General features: G+C 41.7%; 1 protein-coding gene across 3 annotated transcripts in view; it reads left to right on the top strand.

The window, feature by feature from the left end:
* Positions 1-4,593: 4,593 nt before the first annotated feature.
* LOC311227248 (homer protein homolog 3) overlaps positions 4,594-23,685 on the top strand; it is a 263,122-nt gene continuing 244,030 nt past the window's right edge. For all 3 annotated transcript variants that reach the window (XM_084312833.1, XM_084312834.1, XM_084312832.1), the window contains exons 1-2: positions 4,594-5,425; positions 20,441-20,489. In XM_084312833.1, coding sequence (XP_084168959.1) covers positions 20,467-20,489 — 23 coding nt within the window. In that variant the 5' untranslated portion in view covers positions 4,594-5,425; positions 20,441-20,466. The remainder of the gene's footprint in view (positions 5,426-20,440; positions 20,490-23,685) is intronic.

The following is a 23,685-nucleotide window of genomic DNA, read 5'->3' as shown; positions in this document are numbered from 1 at the left end:
TCAGATGAACATGAAAGTGATGCAGAGAGCAGTGACTTAGGATGTCTAGAGCTGCATCGCATGAAAGAGACAAATGCACGGAAAATAATATGGATCACTCCAGAAGTGGCAGGAGCGAGACTCAAAATGGAGTTGGACACAGGCTCCGCCTTATCAGTAATTTCTGAGAATGACTACAAAAGACTGTATCCACAGATAGCTCTGAAAATTACAAAGGTGTTGCTGAAGACTTACATCGGAGAAAGTGTGGCTCCAAAAGGGAAAATACGGGTCACAGTGAAATACAAAGACAAAACTAAGGAGCTGGACATGTATGTTATACCAAATGGGGGTCCTCCGCTGTTTGGCCGTGAGTGGCTCAGAAAAATTAAACTGGACTGGCATGCTGTTAAATCTTTGTGTGTGTCAGCAGGAGATGAGAAGAACGCCACGTCTGGGAGACTGTCAAGGATACTCGCAGAGGCACATGAAGTGTTCGGGAAGGAACTGGGAACAAAGGTATAAAGGCAAAGATTGAGATAGAGGACAATGCAAGCCCGAAATTTCATAAAGCCCGGCCTGTGCCTTATGCAATCCGCCCCGCAGTAGAAGCGGAGTTGAAAAGCTTGGAACAGACAGGAGTGCTGTCCAAGGTGGAGTGGAGTGAATGGGCAACGCCCATAGTCCCAGTAATGAAGAAAAACATAGACACAAAGCCAGGAAGTCAAAGTAAAGTGCGCATTTGTGGGGACTTTAAAGTAACTGTAAATGCAGTGCTCCACACCGTACAGTATCCTCTGCCCCGTATAGAGGACATCTTTGCCTCCCTGTCAGGAGGGGAACGTTTCACTAAAATTGACCTGGCTCAAGCGTACCTGCAGATGGAGGTTGAGGATTCATCAAAGCCGTATCTGACTATCAACACACACAAAGGCCTTTACCAATACAACCGCCTTGTGTTTGGTATAGCTTCAGCCCCAGCTATCTGGCAGAGGACAATGGACCAGGTACTACAAGGAGTCCCAGGTACACAGTGTTACCTTGACGACATTCTTGTTACCGGCAAGGATGATCAGGAGCATCTATCAAACCTGGAACAGGTGCTCACAAGGCTGCGGGAATATGGACTGCGAGCTAACCAACCAAAATGTGAGTTTTTCAAAAAGGAAATATCCTACTGCGGACATGTGATCAACAAGAACGGCCTACACAAATCTCAGGACAAGATTGAAGCTGTGCTTAAAGCACCACCACCAGAGAATGTGTCTCAGCTCCGTTCTTACCTTGGACTTGTAAACTACTACCACAAGTTTTTACCCAATCTATCAACTGTGCTGCACCCTCTGAACACGCTGCTGCAGGCAGGAACACACTGGAAGTGGACTGACAGCTGCAAGAAGGCTTTTCAGGAGTCTAAGAATCTCATCACGTCAGAACAGGTGCTCGCTCACTTCAATCCATCTTTACCCATTAAATTAGCATGTGATGCCTCACCTTATGGCATTGGAGCGGTGTTGTCACATACATTTCCAGATGGCTCAGAGAAGCCAATAGCCTTCGCCTCAAGATCATTAACTAAAGCTGAGCGCAACTACGCTCAAATTGACAGAGAGGCCCTCAGTCTCGTATGGGGGGTCAAGAAGTTTAACCACTACCTGTATGGTCAAAAGTTCACGCTTCTGACCGACCATCAGCCTCTCATATCTATCTTCAATCCCCGGAAAGGCGTTCCGATAATGACGGCGCAGCGGCTACAGCGGTGGTCACTCTTCCTGGGGGCACATCAATATGACATCGAGTTCAAGGGGACGAAACAGCATGGGAATGCTGACGGACTGTCACGTCTACCCCTGCAAACCGCAGAGACAGCCGCAGCTATAGACCCAGCAGAGGTGTTTCACACCACAATCGTCAACCAGCTGCCAGTGACCAACGCTCTCATCCAAAGAGAGACACGCAACGACCCCACACTGTCACAGATCTATGACATCACTGTGAAGGGGTGGCCACGACACGGTAACTCAATATATCCAGCATTCTCAGCGAGGAGAGAGCAACTGTCAGTGTGCCAGGGAACGCTGATGTGTGGTTCACGAGTAGTGATTCCGTCCAAGCTGCGCTCCAGAGTGTTGGAAGCATTACATGAAGGACACCTGGGAACCGTAAAGATGAAGAGCCTGGGCCGCAGTTATATGTGGTGGCCAGGAATCGATAAGGAAATTGAGGACATGGCAAAGAGCTGCCCCGGATGTCAGAAGATGCAGAATGCACCACCACAGGCTGCTCTACATCCATGGGAATGGCCATCATCACCGTGGCAGCGAGTACACATTGATTTTGCAGGACCATTCAAAGACTCTATGTTCTTGATCGCTGTAGATGCGCATTCAAAATGGCCGGAAGTGATCAAAATGAAGTCAACTACATCTGAGAAGACCATTTCGGTGCTGAGGACTGTGTTCGCCAGGAATGGTTTAGCACAACAGATATGCACAGATAATGGACGCCAGTTCGTTTCGGATGAATTCCAGATGTTTGTAAAGAGAAATGGAATCAAGCACTTCACATCTGCACCATACCATCCAGCCACGAATGGCTTAGCAGAAAGGTTTGTGCAGACATTCAAGAAAGCAATCAAAGCGATGGATAATGAAGATCTACCGATCCAGCACAAAATCGACAAATTCCTCTTTGCATATCGCAATGCCACACACGCCACTACCAACCAGACGCCAGCTATGCTGTTTCTCAAAAGAAACCTAAGATCTCACATGGACCTTCTCAAACCAGATGTGCGACGTGATGTGGAGGACAAACAGTTCAAACATCTTAATGACAAACCAACAAGGAGCTTCAAAGTAGGACAGACGGTTCTCGCTCGTGATTATCGGAAGGACAAGTGGAACACCGGAACAATCACTTCACGTGATGGACCACTGATGTATACTGTGGACATGGGAGATGATTTATGGAGACGTCATGTTGACCAAATCCTGGACACTCAGGTACAGAGCAGTGTGTCACCTGGCCTGGGCTCACCTGAGCAGGAAATAGACAATCCAGTTTGCTCAGACAATCCAGTTTACTCAGCACCACCCACCGTAGCTCCGTCCGAAACTGAGAGCTCTAGTGCTGATACCTCACCACCTGCGATGTCTCCACAGCCTGGTTCCCCGCTCTCAAGCGAGCCAGTGAGGCGCTACCCAGAGAGGCAGCGTAAACCGCCTCAGAGACTTGATCTGTAGCCCAAAGGCCATATTGTTGTGTATTCAGACATGTTTGAAAACATAATGTCATAATTATTTTGGTTATTTTTTGTTATTATATATAGGTCTACCGTTAAGCTAAAGGGGGAGGATGTGTAATGTATGGAGTTAATACAGGGACTACTTAACGTTAGTCTATATACGCCCCTCTGGTCATGCGTGCTTACGTTACGTCGTATAAATGTACTGCCGGGTTGGGGTACGTCATTAAAGCCATGGGTTCAACGCTATCAACATCTCCGTGATTATTGGATTATGTAGTTGTGTAAATAGACAACATACACGACACCTCCCTCACCATAAGAGACATACTGTACATGCTAGGTATCCTGCCCTTGACCATGCTGCTGGCAGTACAACTGGAGCTGGTCCCTTGACCAACGTACTGGCAGTACAACTGGAGCTGGTCCCTTGACCAACGTACTGGCAGTACAACTGGAGCTGGTCCCTTGATACTTGTTTAAATAAGGGTCCTCTATTTTCAATTCATTTTCAAGACATTTATGACATACAAGACATACAAATATACGGTACTGTGTAAGAAAGAGAGAACATCAAAAAATAGAAGTCCGAAAGGGAAGAAACTACATTAGAGGGGGTTGGGTGGGGTGGTGGGGGAACGGGATTTTGACATCATATTATATTATAATAATATCAGTATGGTAAGTTAGGCTACCTGGCTGCACCAGTAGATGTCACCGCTGGCGCTAATACTGTATGTATTAGGTATATAATATAAAAATCGATGACACTGTGTTACTGACTGTAAAGGCTGTTGGAAAATGTCTGTCTGTCAACAGTCTCCTCCCCATCATATGTATATATTCTCTGTTAGGATCTATGGGTAACAGTACTGTATATTTGCATATCGTATACGTCACAAATGTAACAGTACTATATACCTGTATGTCATGTATGTCCCTATGCCATAAATGTCATGATGTCATATATGTCACTATGAATTGAAAATGGGGGACCCTGATGTAAACAAGACAAACGTCTTTCTCTGGTCTGCATCCCCTTAACAATTGTGTGTATTGAGCCGTACTGTATTGTACCCATTCTGCAATCTGTTAAATAAAGTTTTCATTCATTCATTCATTTAACTTACAAAAGTGGTTGAGGTGAACAATAACATGGCCCTCTCCGCAGTGCGAAGCCACACCAGCAGGTGGCGGTGTTGTCAGGAGCTACACTGTAACAAATAGTTGTACAACAAACGGAGGCGGGCAGCCGGCCTGAAGGAAAGAGTGAGCAAGGGGTCTGGCCACTGCTGCGCGAAGGAGGAGGAGCACAAGAAGAGAAAAAGTGCTCTTTTCTTTCGTCAACGGGGCTGCGGTCAGCGAGGTCTCCTCTCTCGTCTGAGTCGTCTGTCTCCTAATAACAGGCTCGACATCACGGCTCTTCTGCTTCTGATGCGAACGGACTCCCGTGATCACAGAGAGGACACCGTCAGAAAGAGAGGACATCCCGGTAACTGTCACCACCGTCAGAAAGAGAGGACATCCCGGTAACTCACCGTCAGAAAGAGAGGACATCCCGGTAACTGTCACCACCGTCAGAAAGAGAGGACATCCCAGTAACTGTCACCGTCAGAAAGAGAGGACATCCCGGATTCCCGGTAACTGTCACCACCGTCAGAAAGAGAGGACATCCCGGTAACTGTCACCACCGTCAGAAAGAGAGGACATCCCGGTAACTGTCACCACCGTCAGAAAGAGAGGACATCCCGGTAACTGTCACCACCGTCAGAAAGAGAGGACATCCCGGTAACTGTCACCGTCAGAAAGAGAGGACATCCCGGTAACTGTCACCACCGTCAGAAAGAGAGGACATCCCGGTAACTGTCACCGGCATCAGAAAGAGAGGACATCCCGGTAACTGTCACCACCGTCAGAAAGAGAGGACATCCCGGTAACTGTCACCGGCATCAGAAAGAGAGGACATCCCGGTAACTGTCACCACCAGAGGCTGCATGCCTCCTTAAACCGGCGCTTTGCAGCAAAATCCTTGCAGAGCACAAAGTGGGAAGCATCTGTATCCGGACCGGGACCGGGAGAGAGGTGAGGTGAGGACTGGGACCACGGCACCAATAGCCGAGCGAAACACTAAGTGGCAGAGTCTCCAGGCAAAGTAGCCTCTGTGTCCTCAACAAGAGCCCTGTTTCACACCGACATGGGGTGAGTGTTCCTATATTACACACAGTAACACAAGAGCCCTGTTTCACATGGGGTGAGTGTTCCTATTATTACACACAGTAACACAAGAGCCCTGTTTCACACAGACATGGGGTGAGTGTTCCTATATTACACACAGTAACACAAACAAGAGCCCTGTTTCACACAGACATGGGGTGAGTGTTCCTATATTACACACAGTAACACAAACAAGAGCCCTGTTTCACACAGACATGGGGTGAGTGTTCCTATATTACACACAGTAACACAAGAGCCCTGTTTCACACAGACATGGGGTGAGTGTTCCTATATTACACACAGTAACACAAGAGCCCTGTTTCACACAGACATGGGGTGAGTGTTGCTATATTACACACAGTAACACAAGAGCCCTGTTTCACACAGACATGGGGTGAGTGTTCCTATATAGCAGGGGTCGGGAACCTATGGCTCGCGAGCCATATATGGCTCTTCTGGTGACAGCATATGGCTCCCAGAATTTTTTGAGTAAAAAAAAAAAAAAAATTTTTTTTTTTTTTTTTTTTTAATACTTGTGATATTTCTTAATAATACTGTGTCATTTTAAAGTAAACAGAAATTAGTTTTGAAGATACAGCTAATAGTATCTGTAGCTGAAGATATAGCGAGCAGAGCTGGCGAGGGAACACAAGTGGACAGAAATTAAAAATCTTCAACCTGAAGACCAGCTGATTCTTAAAACTTGGAACGAGCTTCCTGTGACATACCACACAATGCAGCGTGAGTATTGCCGTATTGACCATGTTTGGCTCTACATATGCATATGGGCAGTCATTCTCGCATATGAGGAACATTAAGACCAACCTACGCTCACGTTTAACTGATGGAAGCCTCAACGCCTGCATGAAGCTCAACCTCAGCATCAGCACGTATGAACCAGATTACAAGGCCATCAGCAAAACCATGCAGCACCAGAAGTCGCATTAAAAGTAAGACATATTTAATTTATTATACGTTAAAAATACTATATGGCTCTCAATGAAATATATTTAGAAATATTTGGCTTTTATGGCTCTCCCAGTCAAAAAGGTTCCTGACCCCTGCTATATAGGCTAGTCAATCTATGAAAAAAAAGCACTTAACCCAAAAAAAATTGATACAAAAGGTTTTTCGATGGATTCCGATAGTATTGGGCGTGCTAAATAACATACTAAAAGTCGACCAAAATCGACCCCCCCGAAAGCCGCCATTTCCAAGATGGCGTCCCAGATGGCGGTGGAGATATTAAAATGGCTATATCTCAAATTGAGAATATGGTGCAAAGGATTTCTCAACTGATTCTGGTACCTCTGAGCATGTTCACTAACATACTAAATATCTAGGAAAATACACCTTCCAGAAAGGCTTAATTTTCAAGATGGCGTCCAAAATGGCGGCAGACCAAGCTTAAAATGGCTATATATCTCAATAGAAAAAAATATATAACTATGATTTTTCACTTGATTCTGGTACCTCTAGACATGCTTGTGAACATACTAAAAATCTAGGAAAATACACCTTCCGGAAAAACATCAGACATACTCAGATCCTACTATAACAACACAAAACAAAACAGTGATGAAGAGTCTGAGAAGAGACACTTACTTGAAACAGCTGCAAAACTCATAAAAAGTGACATAATGACTAATGTTCCACCTGTTAATGAGTACCCGACTACAGAGACACTAAAACTACAGAATGCCCTTGATTATATTCCACAATCACTCCACATTGTGTTAAAAGCTTTGTTTGTCGGTAAAGAGACAGAGCAGAAAATTGCTAGTATTGGCCACGCAATCATGCAGGCAGTCCGACCACGAGCTGTCCTTGCCCCTTTGCAAATTGGCCTAGCAGTGCAAATGCACCACTTAAACTAGGGATGCACCGATATGAAAATTTGCCACCGATACCGATTGTTCAACTAACACAATCGGCCGATACCGATACCGATTTTTGTGGCAAAATATTTTTTTTAAATATTTTTTAAATATAAATTTTTTTTTGTAATATTTTTTTTTTGTAATTTTTTAATTTTTTTTATGAAACTACTGTATATTTGTCTTACAAATTGTGCTCACCGATATGAACATAGGCCTCTTTACTTACTTAAAAAAGGGAAACATCAAGAAATAGCACTATCTCTCTCCCAGTATGTTCTGCAGGGCTGCAGCTAGATACTAGTTCTCCCAGCATGGTCTACCTGCTGGGCTGCAGCGAGATACTATTGTCTCAACCAATGACATTTTGATTGACAGTCGATTCTGCCAATTACGTCACACACCGCTTGCACCCGCCTCTGCTGTTACCACCAATCGGCAAGCCGTATACATTTTTTACTTCGGCTTTCGTCCGCCATTGATTTTGAGTTGACGAGAGGATTTCTAGAACACGGCGCGGCTGACGTTTAGCTTTTAGCTCCGCAGGATGACTTAAATGAGGCATAATGATTTTACTGCAACTAATGTTATAATAAAACAAAGCCTTTCTATACATGTGTCTGATTGAAAACGTTATTAACAGATTGCAGAATGGGTAAAACGCAGGGCTCTGTGAGCAACGGAAGGAACTGAGCTAGTATGAACGCTTGCTACGTTCGGGTAAATAATATGCTGATGTTATGAACGTGTAACACTAACTATATAATGTTAATGCCACAAAACGAATGCCTTGTTAATCATAACTAGTAACTTTGATGCAGTAGCTTGTGTGTGTGGGCCGGGGGCGGCGTTGTGCAGGTAGGTCGCGAGTGAACTTTTTTTTGTCTTGACGCTACACAAATTGATGGATATTTATCGGCTACTGCCATGTTATAATAAAACAAAGCCTTTCTATACATGTGTCTGATTGAAAACGTTATTAACAGATTGCAGAATGGGTAAAACTCAGGGCTCTGTGAGCAACGGAAGGAACTGAGCTAGTATGAACGCTTGCTACGTTCGGGTAAATAATATGCTGATGTTATTGTCCGTGTAACACTAACTATATAAGTTAATGCCACAAAACGAATGCCTTGTTAATCATAACTAGTAGTAACTTTGATGCAGTAGCTTGTGTGTGTGTGGGGGACGGCGGGCGTTGTGCAGGTAGGTCGCGAGTGAATTATTATTTTTTTGCCTTTTGACGCTACACAAATTGATGGTTATTTATCGGCGACTGCTATCGGCACATTTCAGCTTATCGGCCGATAGGCCGATAGCAGTCAACAAGGCACTTATCGGCCGATTCCGATACCCGACCGATATATCGGTGCACCCCTAACTTAAACCGGTCTCGGTTCATTGTAGATATGCTGAATAAGATGGGATTCTGCTCTTCCTATTCTGAACTGCAGAGGTTTGAAATGAATGCTGCAAATTGTACTGCACCAAACATGCTTGGTAAGGATATTGATGTGTTGAACACGACCATCTTATTTGCTGCAGACAATGTAGATCATAATATTCTAACAATTGATGGGAAAGGGACATTTCATGGGATGGGCATGATAGCTGCCTTGACACCAGGACAGAAGACAGACCAAAGGATTCCGAGGTTCAGAATTAATGAACTGAATCTTGTGCAGAGTTCAAAAGTTGTGATAATAGATTATCACTTTGCCAAACACTTTTGCAGAGACACCACATTTAAAGAACTTCCAAGACTCGCAGAATGTAACAAGATGGTTGATCTGCTTTGGGAGTTATCGTTCAATTTCAAACAGCCTGCACCTGGTTGGCAGGGGATGATGCACATTATTCATAAGGGAGATGAACATCCAGGGCAGTCTTCAGTGAGATACTTACCAATGATAGACATGTACTCCGGAGACAAAACATGCATTCTGTCAACACTGGAGTTCATTTGTGGTCTGGCATCCAAACACCACCTTGCCCCAGTAGTTACATTTGACCAACCCCTATATTGGAAAGCAGCAGAGATAATCCTAGATTCACCACAGTGCAGTCACCTCAAGTCCTTTGTCCTGCTCCTAGGAGGATTTCACACATTTATGAATTTGCTAGGAGCAAGTACACTGATGGACGGTACAGGACTTAAGGACATTCTAGGGGTAGTCTATGGGGAGAACTCAGTAGCCCATATGATGACAGGCAAATCAGTTCAGAGAGCATTCCGTGGCCATCTTCTGGTTGACAAATGTCTTAACCGCATGATAATATCAGAAATGGTAGATGATAGTCATGAATTTGCAGCAATGGTTGAACAGTCTGAAGCAATGTATACCTCAATAGTTAAGGGTGAAATGCCATTGGAAACAGTGTTCACATCAGAGACCCTCATTACAATAAATGAAGAGCTGGGAAAAAGGAAGATGGAACTGTGTGCTAGATCCAAAACTAGTCAGTTGTGGCTAAATTACCAACACATGTTAGAAGTTGCTAGGTCACTGATAACAGCAGATCGCACAGGTTCCTGGCTTTTGCACCTACGCGCTGTTTCTGAATGCATGCCGATATTCGCTGCGGCTGGGCATTACAATTACTTGAAATCGGCACACTTTTATGTCCAAGAGATGAGTCAGCTTCACATCAACCACCCAGATGTCTTCAGACAATTTGAAAAGGGTTTTCATGTTATCCGTCGCAGCAGCCAATCATGGGCAGGCCTCAGCTCAGATCTTGTAATCGAAACAACATTGATGAGGTCATTGAAGACTACAGGAGGGATGACACATGGAAGTGGTAGGGCTGACCTTCGAAGCTTTTTTTGGCAATCGAAGCTTCGGGGCCGAGCTTTAATTCGAAGCTTCGGAAAAAAAAATATATATATGTATATATATATATATATATATATATATATATTTTTTTTTGTTTTTTGTTTTTTGTTTTTAATCTTGTGTTGTGGGACTTGTACAGCACTTTCATAAACGTTGTTGTTTTTAAATGTGCTCTATTAATAAAGTGGGTTGGATTAATTAATTAAGTAGCCCCTTTCGTGACTGAGCCAACAAGGTTTCACTCGGCTGTGTGATTTAATTCAAGGTGGATCGCTGTTTTCGTTTGAACAACTTTAGATTTCATGGGAACTACCAATCCCCCAAATCAAGAATGTTTAAGATGAATGAAGTAAGATTTTGATTATTTGAAATATGGCCTGTGTAGACTAAACTATGCACAGAATTATGTCAGTCTACAACAGGGGTGTCAAACTCATTTTCACAGAGGGCCACATCAGCATTATGGTTGCCCTCAAAGGGCCAAAGACCGTATAAATGTTAATGTAATGTAAAATAAATGTAGCTACTCATTTACATATTGTTAAACATGTTGTTTCTGTATTTATTATTTATTCAAGTTATACATATTGCATATGCATTTGCATAGATGTAAAAATATATGTTAGCTTATGTTATTTTAACAAATAATTTTAGTTTATCAGAACCCCATATTACTCCATCAATCAATGATCAAATTATTCAAGTAATTAACAAAGAAGAATATCATCAAATACAAGCTATGACATTAAGTTTGTTCAAAACCTTTTTGTCACAGTCAAGAGGGGCAGAACTAACACCTGTGAGCTGCAAAGAACACGTGGGACAGATGTAGCAGATGTTACAAAAACAAATGGCTGCACACAACCTTGCAGAGGCCATACATCCAACTAATGGAAGATAGTTTAATTAACTTTAATTAACAGATTGCAGAATGGGTACAGTACAGTACAGCTCAATACACACAATTGTTAAGGGGATGCAGACCAGAGAAAGACTTTCGACTTGTTTACATCAGGGTCCCCCATTTTCAATTCGTAATGAAATTGCTATTATGTGTCTGCATGAACACACAACTGTAACTGTACTCAAAAATAACAAAATAAGGGTCAAGTTTTGGGTGGGACTTGTTTGCGTCCCTACAGCTTCTTATTCAATTGAGCGAGATGCTCGGTTATGTCACACAGCCAGCTTGCATCTGACAGTTCAGACAATATTTCTTCAACCCTTTGTTACCTATTCCACCTGGATCTTTTTTGTATTTTGGGCTGTAAAATTGTCAACGAATGTCTGAGGAGTAAGTGCTTTTGGCTTTTTTCCTTTGTTACTTCATCAATACCTCAGATGTTCAACACACATGTATGTGTAAGAATGTGTAATAACTAAGGCTGTCAAAGCTTTATTAACGCATTAACCCACAATTATTTTAACACCGCTATTTTTTAACCCAAGATTAATGTTAAAAAAAAAAAAAATTACCAGAGCTCTTGGGGGGCCACATCAAATGACGTGGCGGGCCGCATTTGGCCCGCGGGCCGTGAGTTTGACACCTATGGTCTACAAGGTCCGGATTCTACATGGTCCGGCAATGTAGACCTTGTAGACTCCACTACAGACCAATTATCAGTGAATGTTCATGCATTTTTAAGAAGGGCAACTTCCACAAAAAAACAAAGAACTCACCAAAACATCTCAGTAGCACCTTATCTAAATTTTATTTCCTATTTTGTTTATTCATCCCAGTATCTTTCTTTCTTATGTGTGGAATTCTACAAGGCATGTAGGTGTATATGTATTTGAGGATGATATCCTTCAAACAGGCAATAGTGATGATATAATTTGGGCAGTGCTGAGCTGGGTTACTTTCCTCCAGTGTATTTGTCCCCCGGCCCCACCCAATGGCCCCGCACACACACACACACACACACACACACACACACACACACACACACACACACACACACACACACACACACACACACACACACACACACACACACACACACACACACACACACACACACACACACACACACACACATTTACATTTAGTCATTTAGCTGACGCTTTTATCCAAAGCGACTTATAAGTTATGTACGACAAGACAGCAAGAAGGGTACAACTCTATCAGCTGAGTAACAATGTTTATCAAAGTGTTGCGTGTTACAGTGTAGGTTAGTTTATTAGGAAAAGTGCATGACAGTAAGGTTAGTCACGGTTAGATTTTTTTTTTTTTTTTTTAATCATTTCAGATAATGGTTGAAGAAGTGAGTCTTTAGTCGACGGCGAAAGATTGGACGGGATTCGGCTGTCCTAACTGGGATGGGTAGTTCTCACACACACACACACACACACACGCACACACACACAAATCGAAGTAATTTGAATTTGAATTTTTTTTTTTTTTTTTTTTTTTACTTCGATTTTTTTTTAATGTTCGAAGCTTGTGCCATCGAACGAAGCTTCGAAGCTTCGAAGTATTTAAGACAGCCCTAGGAAGTGGAATGACCGACAATCAGAGATCCCTTTGGACAATGTCAAAGGGCATAACATCAGAGTATAACACCGCAATGCAGGAGTTCTCAAACCAGACATACACAACATCAGAACAGCACAAGGATTCAACAGAGGCAAGGATGAAAAGGGATGCTGCTGACCTGGAGAAGATCACTTCAAAACTTGCTATATGTTCACCTTTCTCTCCAGACTCTTCTTTAAGGAATGTTGTTACAGGTGTTGTCGCTGAGGATGGAGTGAACGTGCATGATTATGACTCTGTTGGACGCAACATCATGCACAAAATGATCGGACAGCCGGCATTCACATTTTCATTTAGTAGAAAGGATAAAGCCATAACCCTTGGACAAAAATCGTCTATCAAGGTTGCTCCTGATCGAATCATTGATTCTGCACTTCTTTTTCAACGTTTCCTTATTGTCTCCCAAACTGGAGAGCTGTCATTGGAGGAGGTTATGCGTTACGAACTCAGTCCTTTCCCTCCTGCCCTCTTTGAAGCCGGAAACGTCTTCCGCAAAGCTGATAAACCACAACTAGCGCATGCGATCTGTGATCATGCAAGTGATGCAATCCTAGATTCTGTACCAGAAACGGAGCATTATGTTCTTGATGGTGGTTCACTCCTTCACCGAATACAATGGAAGCACGGACAAAGCTATGGTAAAATTGCACAGTCATATGCAGACTTCACCATCCAACATTATGGCTCAGCTACAACCATTGTGTTTGATGGCTATGAGGATGGGCCATCCATTAAAGACAACACACATCAAAGAAGAGGAAACAATATTCATCCCATTGTCAACTTCACTGTTGAGACAGAGTTCTCAGGTAAGAAGGAGGAGTTCCTGTCAAGAGATCTGAATAAACAGAAACTGATCCACATGATAAGTGATGAACTGAAAGAACGGGATTGCACTGTGGTCAATTCACTTGGAGATGCTGATGTAGACATAGTAAGGGCCACAGTGGGATCATCTCTTCTTCACACCACGACGCTGATTGGAGAAGATACTGATCTCCTCGTCTTACTTCTTTACTATGCACAGAGAGATAGCAAGGGCCTTTATTTCAGATCAGACAAGTCAAAAGCTGATGGCAGTTTTAAAGTGTACGCCATAAACCATTTGAAAGAAGTACTCGGACAGGATGTGTGTTCTCAGTTGCTGTTCATCCATGCTGTGACTGGCTGTGACACAACTTCCCGGATCTTCGGAGTTGGCAAAAAGACAGCATTCCAAAAACTTGTAAAAGGGGATCCTGTCCTTCAGGCTTGTGCCAATGCATTCACTGTACCAAACCAGACAACAGATGTGATCGATGACCTTGGGTGCCAAGCAATGGCTGTCTTTTTTGGTGGAAAGTGCACAGATTCGCTTGCAAAAATGAGATATAACATTTTCAGCAAGAAGGTTGTCTCAGCTTCATCAACGGTAACGCCTGAACGTCTACCACCAACTGAATCTGCTACCAAATTCCACTGTCGTAGAGCATACTACCAGGTCATGGTCTGGATGGGAACAGATGATGGTATAGATGCTCTAGACTGGGGCTGGAACCTGCAGGACAATAGATTTGTCCCACTCATGTCAACAATGAATGCTGCTCCAGACAGTCTCTTGAAGGTCATTCATTGTAACTGTACCACTGCCTGCAAGACACTTCGCTGCTCATGCAGAAAATATGGACTACCTTGTACTACTGTCTGTGGACCATGTCAACTTCATGAATGTGACAATCTACATAACAAGTTTCTCCCAGAGGATCCTGAAGATGATGATGAGTAGGCCTAAAGACCACTGCGGTCAGGCAAGCGATACCGGAGTCTCAAGGCGAGCACAGAAAGACTCAGAAGAAGCTTCTATCCCCAGGCCATCAGGCTGCTAAACGAACAATGAACACTACACAACAACAACCATCAAACGCACATAGCACACACATCCACACGCACACACTCACTTTAAACAAACACACTGTAGCACCCACTCCACACACTTTATAGCACACACCCACTTTAAACAAACACACTGTAGCACCCACTCCCCACACTTTATATTTATTGATGAAGGATTACACTACAACTCGTACACCTTACTGTAAATTGTACCTAAATTGTACCTCATCCCATTTCTGCTTTGCACTATATAGTACTGTACATTAGTACATTGCATAGTATTGTATATTATATGGTAACTCAGTTACGTCTATTCTGCATCGAACATTGTACATATGTCTATACTGAACACTGTGACCTCATTTTCTACTTCTAAATTACATGCTATACTATGTTATTGATACTATCTTGTCTAGCACAGTCTCTGGAGCGTAACAGTAAGAAGCATTTTGTATGAAAGTATTCTGTACTTCTGTATGACAACTATTAAAGAAACTTGAAACTTGAACTTGAAACAATAAGTGGGTAATTTATTTTGTGTTCAACACCAAAGCCAGCTTTCTAGGTTGAATATAATAACCAATTTTAATTTTAGCCAAAATAAGCTACAGGCAGCCATTTTGATGATGCAAATGATGCATTCCTAGCAGATATATTTAGCTAGATATTTTGCTCGTTATTAATGTATAGAGGTGCCAGAATCGGTTTATAAATCCTTTAGAAATGTTTTCCCATTTGAGATACAGGCATTCTAAGCTCCCAGTCGTCATTTTGGACCCCATTTTGAAAATTAAGCCTCTTCGGAAGGTGTATTTCCCTAAAACTTTAGTATGTTCCTAAGTATGTCTAGGGGTACTTGGGGTACCAGAATCAAATGACAAAATCATTTATATAATTTTTATATTGACATATATATAGCCATTTTAAGCTTGGCCAGCCGCAATTTTGGACGCCATCTTGAAAATGAAGCCTTTCTGGAAGGTGTATTTTCCTAGATTTTTAGTATGTTAGTGAGCATGCCCAGAGGTACCAGAATCAGTTGAGAAATCCTTTGCACCATTTTCTTAATTTGAGATATAGCCATTTTAAATCGCCCCTGCGCCATCTGGGACGCCATCTTGGAAATGACGGCTTTCGGAGGGGTCGATTTTGGTCGACTTTTAGTATGTTATTTAGCACGCCCAATACTACCAGAATCCATTGAAAAACCTTTTGTATAAATTTTTTTGGGGTTAAACCATATATTGACTCGCCTAATATTACATACAGTAACACAAACAAGAGCCCTGTTTCACACAGACATGGGGTGAGTGTTCCTATATTACACACAGTAACACAAGAGCCCTGTTTCACACAGACATGGGGTGAGTGTTGCTCAGGGTTCGAAATTAACAGGGGCTTGGGGCATAATGCCCTTGAAAATGGACAAAATGCCCTCGAAAATCAGTTAAGGGGGGCACAAAATGCCCCCGACAGTTTACTAATTATATATATATATTTATCCGGTAATGGCGCGTCTGTGTATCGTACGGTTCAGATGACGCGCAAATAAAAAGTTGAGCACTGGCTGCTGCAGCAGCAGGAGCACTGCAGCTGAGCCAGGTGCTAGTCAGTTTGTGTACAAATGGCAAGCACAATCTAAATCAATCTTCATTACGACTTTAAAAACATAGCCATTAACATTACATAGGCATACACACATCTTGCCATAGCGTTAGCAGTTTGTACAACACAATGCACGTTTTAACTATAGAATCAGCCCGCGAGGTAATACAGTCAACGAAATGTTACCGTAGCTACTAGCTAGCAGAGGAGGAAATGGGAGTCTGAGAGGCGGGGTGTTTATAGACAATGATAGGCGTTTATTCAACATCCAAGAAGGCTAACATACAACTGTGTTTTACTAACTCCAACCGGGACTATTGCCGCTTTCCCACTGCATGCCATCACCTCCTAACGTTACCGGAGCTACCGGAGCTGATAATAACATTGCCTGAGCGGAAGGTGCGTGACACTAAAATGTCCGTGGGGACCCGGCGCCAACCCATAGATAGTTCCAACTCACCGAATTACGTAATCCACCACAGTTGCACTCAATATTTAAATAATGTTAGTCTAAATAAATCTAGACAGATACATAATAATTTCAAGCAGAACACGAATCTTTCCATTAAGAACTGACAATCAGGGAATTTAAACATGGTTGACATTGTTTTTTTGTGTTTTATATTAAAGAAAGGAAAGTCTAGTGCTGGCTGAGCATATTGTTTGTTTGCACTAAGTTAATACTACAAATGTAGCCTATATTTTTCAGTCAGTTCGGTCTTTGTGTGCCAAACATTATTTAAGGCTGTAAACACTGTAACACTGTAAACCTTTTTATTTTTTTTTAATAAATGAGAAGCATGTTTAGATTTGAGTGTTACATACATTTTTATAAAAATGTACGTATATCGAACCGAACTGAAAACCGTGACCCCAAAACCGTGATACGAACCGAACCGTCCATTTTGTGAACCGTCCCACCCCTACCGTTTATCATAAAAATTCAGTGCCCCCGAAATACAAAAAAAAGCCCCCGAAAATCAATTAAGGGGGGCAAAAAAAGCCCTTGAAAAAAAATGTTAATTTCTAACCCTGGTGTTGCTATATTACACACAGTAACACAAGAGCCCTGTTTCACACAGACATGGGGTGAGTGTTCATATATTAAACACAGTAACACAAACAAGAGCCCTGTTTCACACAGACATGGGGTGAGTGTTCTTATATTACACACAGTAACACAAACAAGAGCCCTGTTTCACACAGACATGGGGTGAGTGTTCCTATATTACACACAGTAACACAAACAAGAGCCCTGTTTCACACAGACATGGGGTGAGTGTTCCTATATTACACACAGTAACACAAACAAGAGCCCTGTTTCACACAGACATGGGGTGAGTGTTCCTATATTACACACAGTAACACAAGAGCCCTGTTTCACACAGACATGGGGTGAGTGGGTCTCATTCTCGAACGAAGTTACGACAAAATATTTCGTCTTAGCCAGATTTCGGCCTATTTAAGACATATTAGGGCTGGGAGTGGGAGTCTTCAAATTTTCCTGAGATCTTATTTGAGAGCAGATCTAAGAGTGCTGAGCACACTTAAATATGCTCTCAGCCCACGATCAAATCTCATGATTGATTGACTAATTTTAAATGTTATTATAACTTGACAGACTGTGTTCTCATAGTGATTCCTTCACGTCAACGCTACAGGCCTCCTTGGAATTAATTACTTAATCATAATTAAAATAAATATGACAATATTTGTACGATAAGAAATTACGAATTTGATGTCGGAAAAATAAATAATATGGATTCATCTGATCACAGGGCAGCTGGATTAACCATATCTGAACCAGCTATTTTGGACAAATAATTACTCAGATATTCAAACGCAATTATGCAATTATTGTGAAATGATTGAAAATAATAATAATGTAATGCCTTCTGTGGAATTTGTATTTCTTATTTGTTACACATCTGTTTTAATGATTAATTATATACATTTGAAAGAATGCAGGTCAACATGCAATGTATCCCATTGATTGGTATACAATGGGACATACCTTTGTTTGATTGATTGATTGAAAACTTTAACAGATTGCAGAATGGGTACAGTACAGTACAGCTCAATTACATAAGGGGATGCAGACCAGAGAAAGAATTTCGTCTTGTTTACATCAGGGTCCCCCATTTTCAATTCATCATAACATATATGACACAGATGACACAGATAGACAGTACTGCTACATCTATACATTTATGACATACCAGATTTGCAAATACAGTACTGTTTGTGATACAAAAAGAGTCCAGAAAAGAGAGTACATTTGACGTAGAAACTGTTGGAGGAGGTTGGGTAGGGATGGGTCGGGGATAGACTTACACTGTACAAGCAAAACTGTACATTGGAATAATGACAACCATACTTGGTCATTTACTGTACATTGGAGGGGGTTGATATAGCTATAAACCTGCATTCCTTCGAATATATCATTAATCAATTAAACTTATATTGAAATACACTATATAGCCTATACACCAACACTGAAATGACAGTGGATAAATAAATAAGAACTAAAGCTAATCGGTGGAAATAGACTGCATTAATATTCCATAACAAGTCTTACGAATGAACAGTAGCCTATAGGCTTATGGAATAATAAGCCATACTGCGTTCATTCATTACGCCCGCCGTAGGCTATATATATTATGTCATTCATTCATTCATATACAGTACTGCGCGCGCGTGTGTGTGTGTCTGTGTGTGCGCGCGCGCTGCGGCAGGTGTGTACCGCGAGCTGTATATGATGCCAATACATTAATCTATTCTATGGGCGCAAGCGTGATTACGAAACCTAGCCGCATTTCTCGGAGACGCTCTCTGATTGGCACTGACTGACGCTAGGTTTCGTAATCACGCGGCTCGCAAAGCACTTCCGCCATTCCATTTCACACAGCTGCGTCACCAGTTGCCTTATAAGGAACTATGGAGGCGGTGTTTTGTATGCAAATGGGCTGAACGGGAACGCGCTTTGGAGTTTACGACAGAATGCCATTCTCCAAGCAGATATCAGATCATATAATTTCTGTGACCGTTTCAGCCACTTAAGACATATCTCCAGCACGTTCAGGACTCAGAGTGTACTTGTCATAGATTATGTCTCAGTGGTTCCAAGATAAGTCTTCCAGAATATATCTTTGGAAAATTTTCGGGAATGAGACCCAGTGTTACTATATTACACACAGTAACACAAACAAGAGCCCTGTTTCACACAGACATGGGGTGAGTGTTCCTATATTACACACAGTACCACAAGAGCCCTGTTTCACACAGACATGGGGTGAGTGTTCCTATATTACACACAGTAACACAAACAAGACGAAAGTCTTTCTCTGGTCTGCATCCCCTTAACAATTGTATGTATTGAGCTGTACTGTACTGTACCCATTCTGCAATCTGTTAATAAAGTTTTCAATTCAATCAATCAATCAATCACACAGACATGAATGAATGAATTAATGAAAACTTTATTTAACAGATTGCAGAATGGGTACAATACAGTACGGCTCAATACATACAATTGTTAAGGGGATGCAGACCTGAGAAAGACGTTTGTCTTGTTTCCATCAGGGTCCCCCATTTTCAATTCATATAGTATGGGGTGAGTGTTCCTATATTACACACAGTAACACAAACAAGAGCCCTGTTTTACACAGACATGGGGTGAGTCCTATATTACACACAGTGACCCAACTAGCAACACCAAGTTGACTGTTGCAATCAGTCAAATAAGAGTAACGTTTTTTTTTTTTTAATAGCTACATTGTCCTTGGTTTTATGCGTATTGTAATTGAGACATTTTCATTCCAAAATGACAACTTTAGTCTATTGTTTTTTAATGCCTTCCCATACCTTTCACAGAATGATGAATTACACTGTGTTACTCAGTCATTATAGAATATTATTGAAGTGATTCCCAAGGCATTTGACTCACAAAATAGTATACAATAACCTGCATTTCTTAAACAGGCTATTGACCTATTTACGTTAGGTAATGTTTCCCCCCATAGAATAGCAGCATTTTTGGAATGAAGCTGCTAATTTGTAAGCTTCAAGATAAATATAATAAACCTCCATTTGTTGTTTGCTTTTAAGAGTCCAGACCTGCCTCTTGTTCAGAGTCAGCCTAATTGTCTAGTGCTGTGCGGAGTCCTTATTTTCCCCTCTCTCTCTCTCTCTCTCTCTCTCTCTCTCTCTCTCTCTCTCTCTCTCTCTCTCTCTCTCTCTCTCTCTCTCTCTCTCTCTCTCTCCGCCTCTACAGAAAAGAACCTTCAGGCACCTTCTAAGATGTTTCCACACCACAGAGAAAGGTAAAGCATCTTCCATTTTGAACACAGATTTCATTTCATTGCAATGAATTTAAAACATTTTCATGAAATTCTGTCATACGTGCAAAACCATACATAAGTGGACATTTGACTGTGTAGGGTAATGTACAACACTAGAATATAAAACGATATGATAGTGATAGAATAAATCTTCAGAGCCATGAAACATTGAATTTCTTGATTTAGACTTAAACCCTGAGCTTTTTTACACGCATACTGTACATAGCCTGGGTTCAATCCTACAGGGATTTGATTTGAGTGAACATTCATGGACATGTGATCACTTTACTCTCCTTGTTATAAGTCACACATCCTAGCTTATCTTTTGCATCGCTTACAGTAGATCGTGATATGCGAGTGTTTTTTGCGCCCGGACAATGTATCATATTGGAGTCGATGTTCTGAGTGTCTTTGTACTGTGAGTTTAGTGTAGTGGCCCCTTCAGACATCTAGCACTTTGCTGTTGTTCTCATGACCTTGGAATGTCTCTTTCTCACACACGCACATGCACACACACACACACACACACACACACACACACACACACACACACACACACACACCAATACAGTCTATTATTTCATCTCGGCACAAGAGAAAGTAAGCTTTGACTAATGTATTATTAAAGGAAAACTCCAACATTTTGGGAAATTAGCTTATTTGCCATCTACCCTGGAGTTAGACAAGAAGACACATACCTTTTTCTTCTCTGTGCATGCAGTAGGAGTAGGAAGACACGCACCGTTAGCCTAGAGAGAGAGAGAGAGAGAGAGAGAGACATTCTATACATGTATATATTTTTGCTGATATTGAAAATCACATAATCACTCACACAGTACATTGTCAATGTCCAATGACATTGTCCATCGCACAACACTGAAGCATTTAAGAAGTTTTGGCAAATGTTGTTAAATGAAAAATGTTTACGCTCAGCACATTAAGCAGTGGTGTAGTAGTGACAATGGGTATACTGTGAAAAGACCCAACCCCAGCACACACACGTACAAATATCAATAACAAAATAATGATATATTATTATAAATAACCCCAGCATTTACATATATTGACATATATAAATAAAGCAAAACACAACTTATATTAACTCATGCCAACTATTAGCCTTATCCTGTGGTAGTATTGCCACGCTGTAAACGATGGGAGTTAGTCACCTTGTTTGTAGAGCTTAGGGCTGTCCCCGACTAAGGATTTGTATAGTCGATTTGTAGTTGCCAAAATTTGCCGATAGTCGACTATAAAAAAAAATTAAAAAGTATAATATTATTATTATTATTATTATTATTATTATTTAAAAAAAATTTCATTCCATTTGGGCTGTGGGGGTGCTTAATGTCTGAAGGAGTCAACTGAAGGCTTCTTGTCCTCTGCAAAAGCATGCAATTGGTCCACTGATGGATACATCTTGATATTTGTCTAGTCTAGTGTGTACATTAGATGGGTGAACTCCTCTTTCAGTGCCTCTGTGCCTGTTTTCTTAGGCAGTTAGCCTCTGGTATGTGTGCCATTAGCTTATCAGCCCGATCGGTACAAAAGCCTTGCAGGATCAAGCTAAAATGTACGTCAAATCGTCCTTACCTGCGACCGGGAGTATTCCAAAAATAATATTCCAATTTCTTGATCGCCATCTGGTAAATCCTATGTCCATTTGCTCGACGGCATAATCCACCATAACATATGGATCGGGCATATTTGACGGGCTTCAATGTAACCGGCAGAACCGTTTGTCTTGCCTGACAAGGAAAAATTTAACCCGAAACCCTTACAGCCCAGGATACAATGTTAGAAAGGGTGCTTGATACCGCCCTCTAGGGGATGCGGCCGGTATTGCTTCTAGGCATTCTCAATGCGATTCCCAATGTTAACCCTGAGTCAGTGGGCATGTAATGAATAGAAATATCGAATAAAATAAATAACAATCAAATAACGAGTATACTCGTTGTTGGTGTTCAACGATTGGCGGTCAATAACGAGTATAATCGTTGTTGGCAGTGAATGAGTTAAGAGGTTAAGAATTTATTTTGCCAAAGACTTGAGGTTTGGCAAAAGCAGAAGAAGACAGGAAATTCAAATGAGTAGTTACTGCAGAACTTGACCTCTGACTTGACAAGGCTTCCCAGCAGGCACTGCTTTCTGTCACGTTACTGTAGCTATGTTGTTCTACTCTACTTTAAACAACACACTCAACACTGGCACTATGTTCTGTCACGTTACTGTAGCTATGTTGTTCTACTCTACTTTAAACAACACACTCAACACTGGCACTATGTTCTGTCACGTTACTGTAGCTATGTTGTTCTACTCTACTTTAAATGACACACTCACCACTGGCACTATGTTCTGTCACGTTACTGACTGTAGCTATGTTGTTCTACTCTACTTTAAACAACACACTCACCACCACTGGCACTATGTTCTGTCACGTTTGTTAGATTCTGATCAATCAGCCACTATCACCTCTTCATCTGTTGGCTTGTGTTATCACTAGGGCTGCAACGATTAGTCGACATAATCGACAACGTCGATTATAAAAAATCGTTGACGAGAAATTGTTGCGTCGATTAGTCATTAAAAAAAATAAATAAAAAAAAATTATTTAATTTAATTTTAATTTTAATTTTAATTTTTTTGTGTGCACTACCTATCTTTGTGAGTGGCTTCTCAGGGTTCCAGACAACATCATAACATGATGATCCCATAGCAAATTTTGGACATTGAAAACATTGTTCCCCTGCAGGAGATGATGATCAGACTAGACACACAATACATTACACACGCACTCCTCTCACTCACACACAGCGATCAGAGTAAGACACACACATACACACTCCTCTCACTCACACACAGCGATCAGAGTAAGACACACACACATACACACTCCTCTCACTCACACACAGCGATCAGAGTAAGACACACACACATTCACACTCCTCTCTCTCACACACAGCGATCAGAGTAAGACACACACACATTCACACTCCTCTCACTCACACACAGCGATCAGAGTAAGACACACACACATTCACACTCCTCTCACTCATACACAGCGATCAGAGTAAGACACACACACATACACAAATTACACAGTACACACCTCTCACTCACACAGCGATCAGAGTAAGACACACACACAAATTACACAGTACACACACTCCTCTCACTC

Source organism: Notolepis coatsorum (genome assembly GCF_963971535.1).
Source record: "Notolepis coatsorum genome assembly, chromosome: 4".
In the NCBI taxonomy this organism is placed as follows: Eukaryota; Metazoa; Chordata; class Actinopteri; order Aulopiformes; family Paralepididae; genus Notolepis; species Notolepis coatsorum.
Note: the sequence above shows the minus strand (reverse complement) of the source record. Positions and strands in the feature narration are given on the sequence as shown.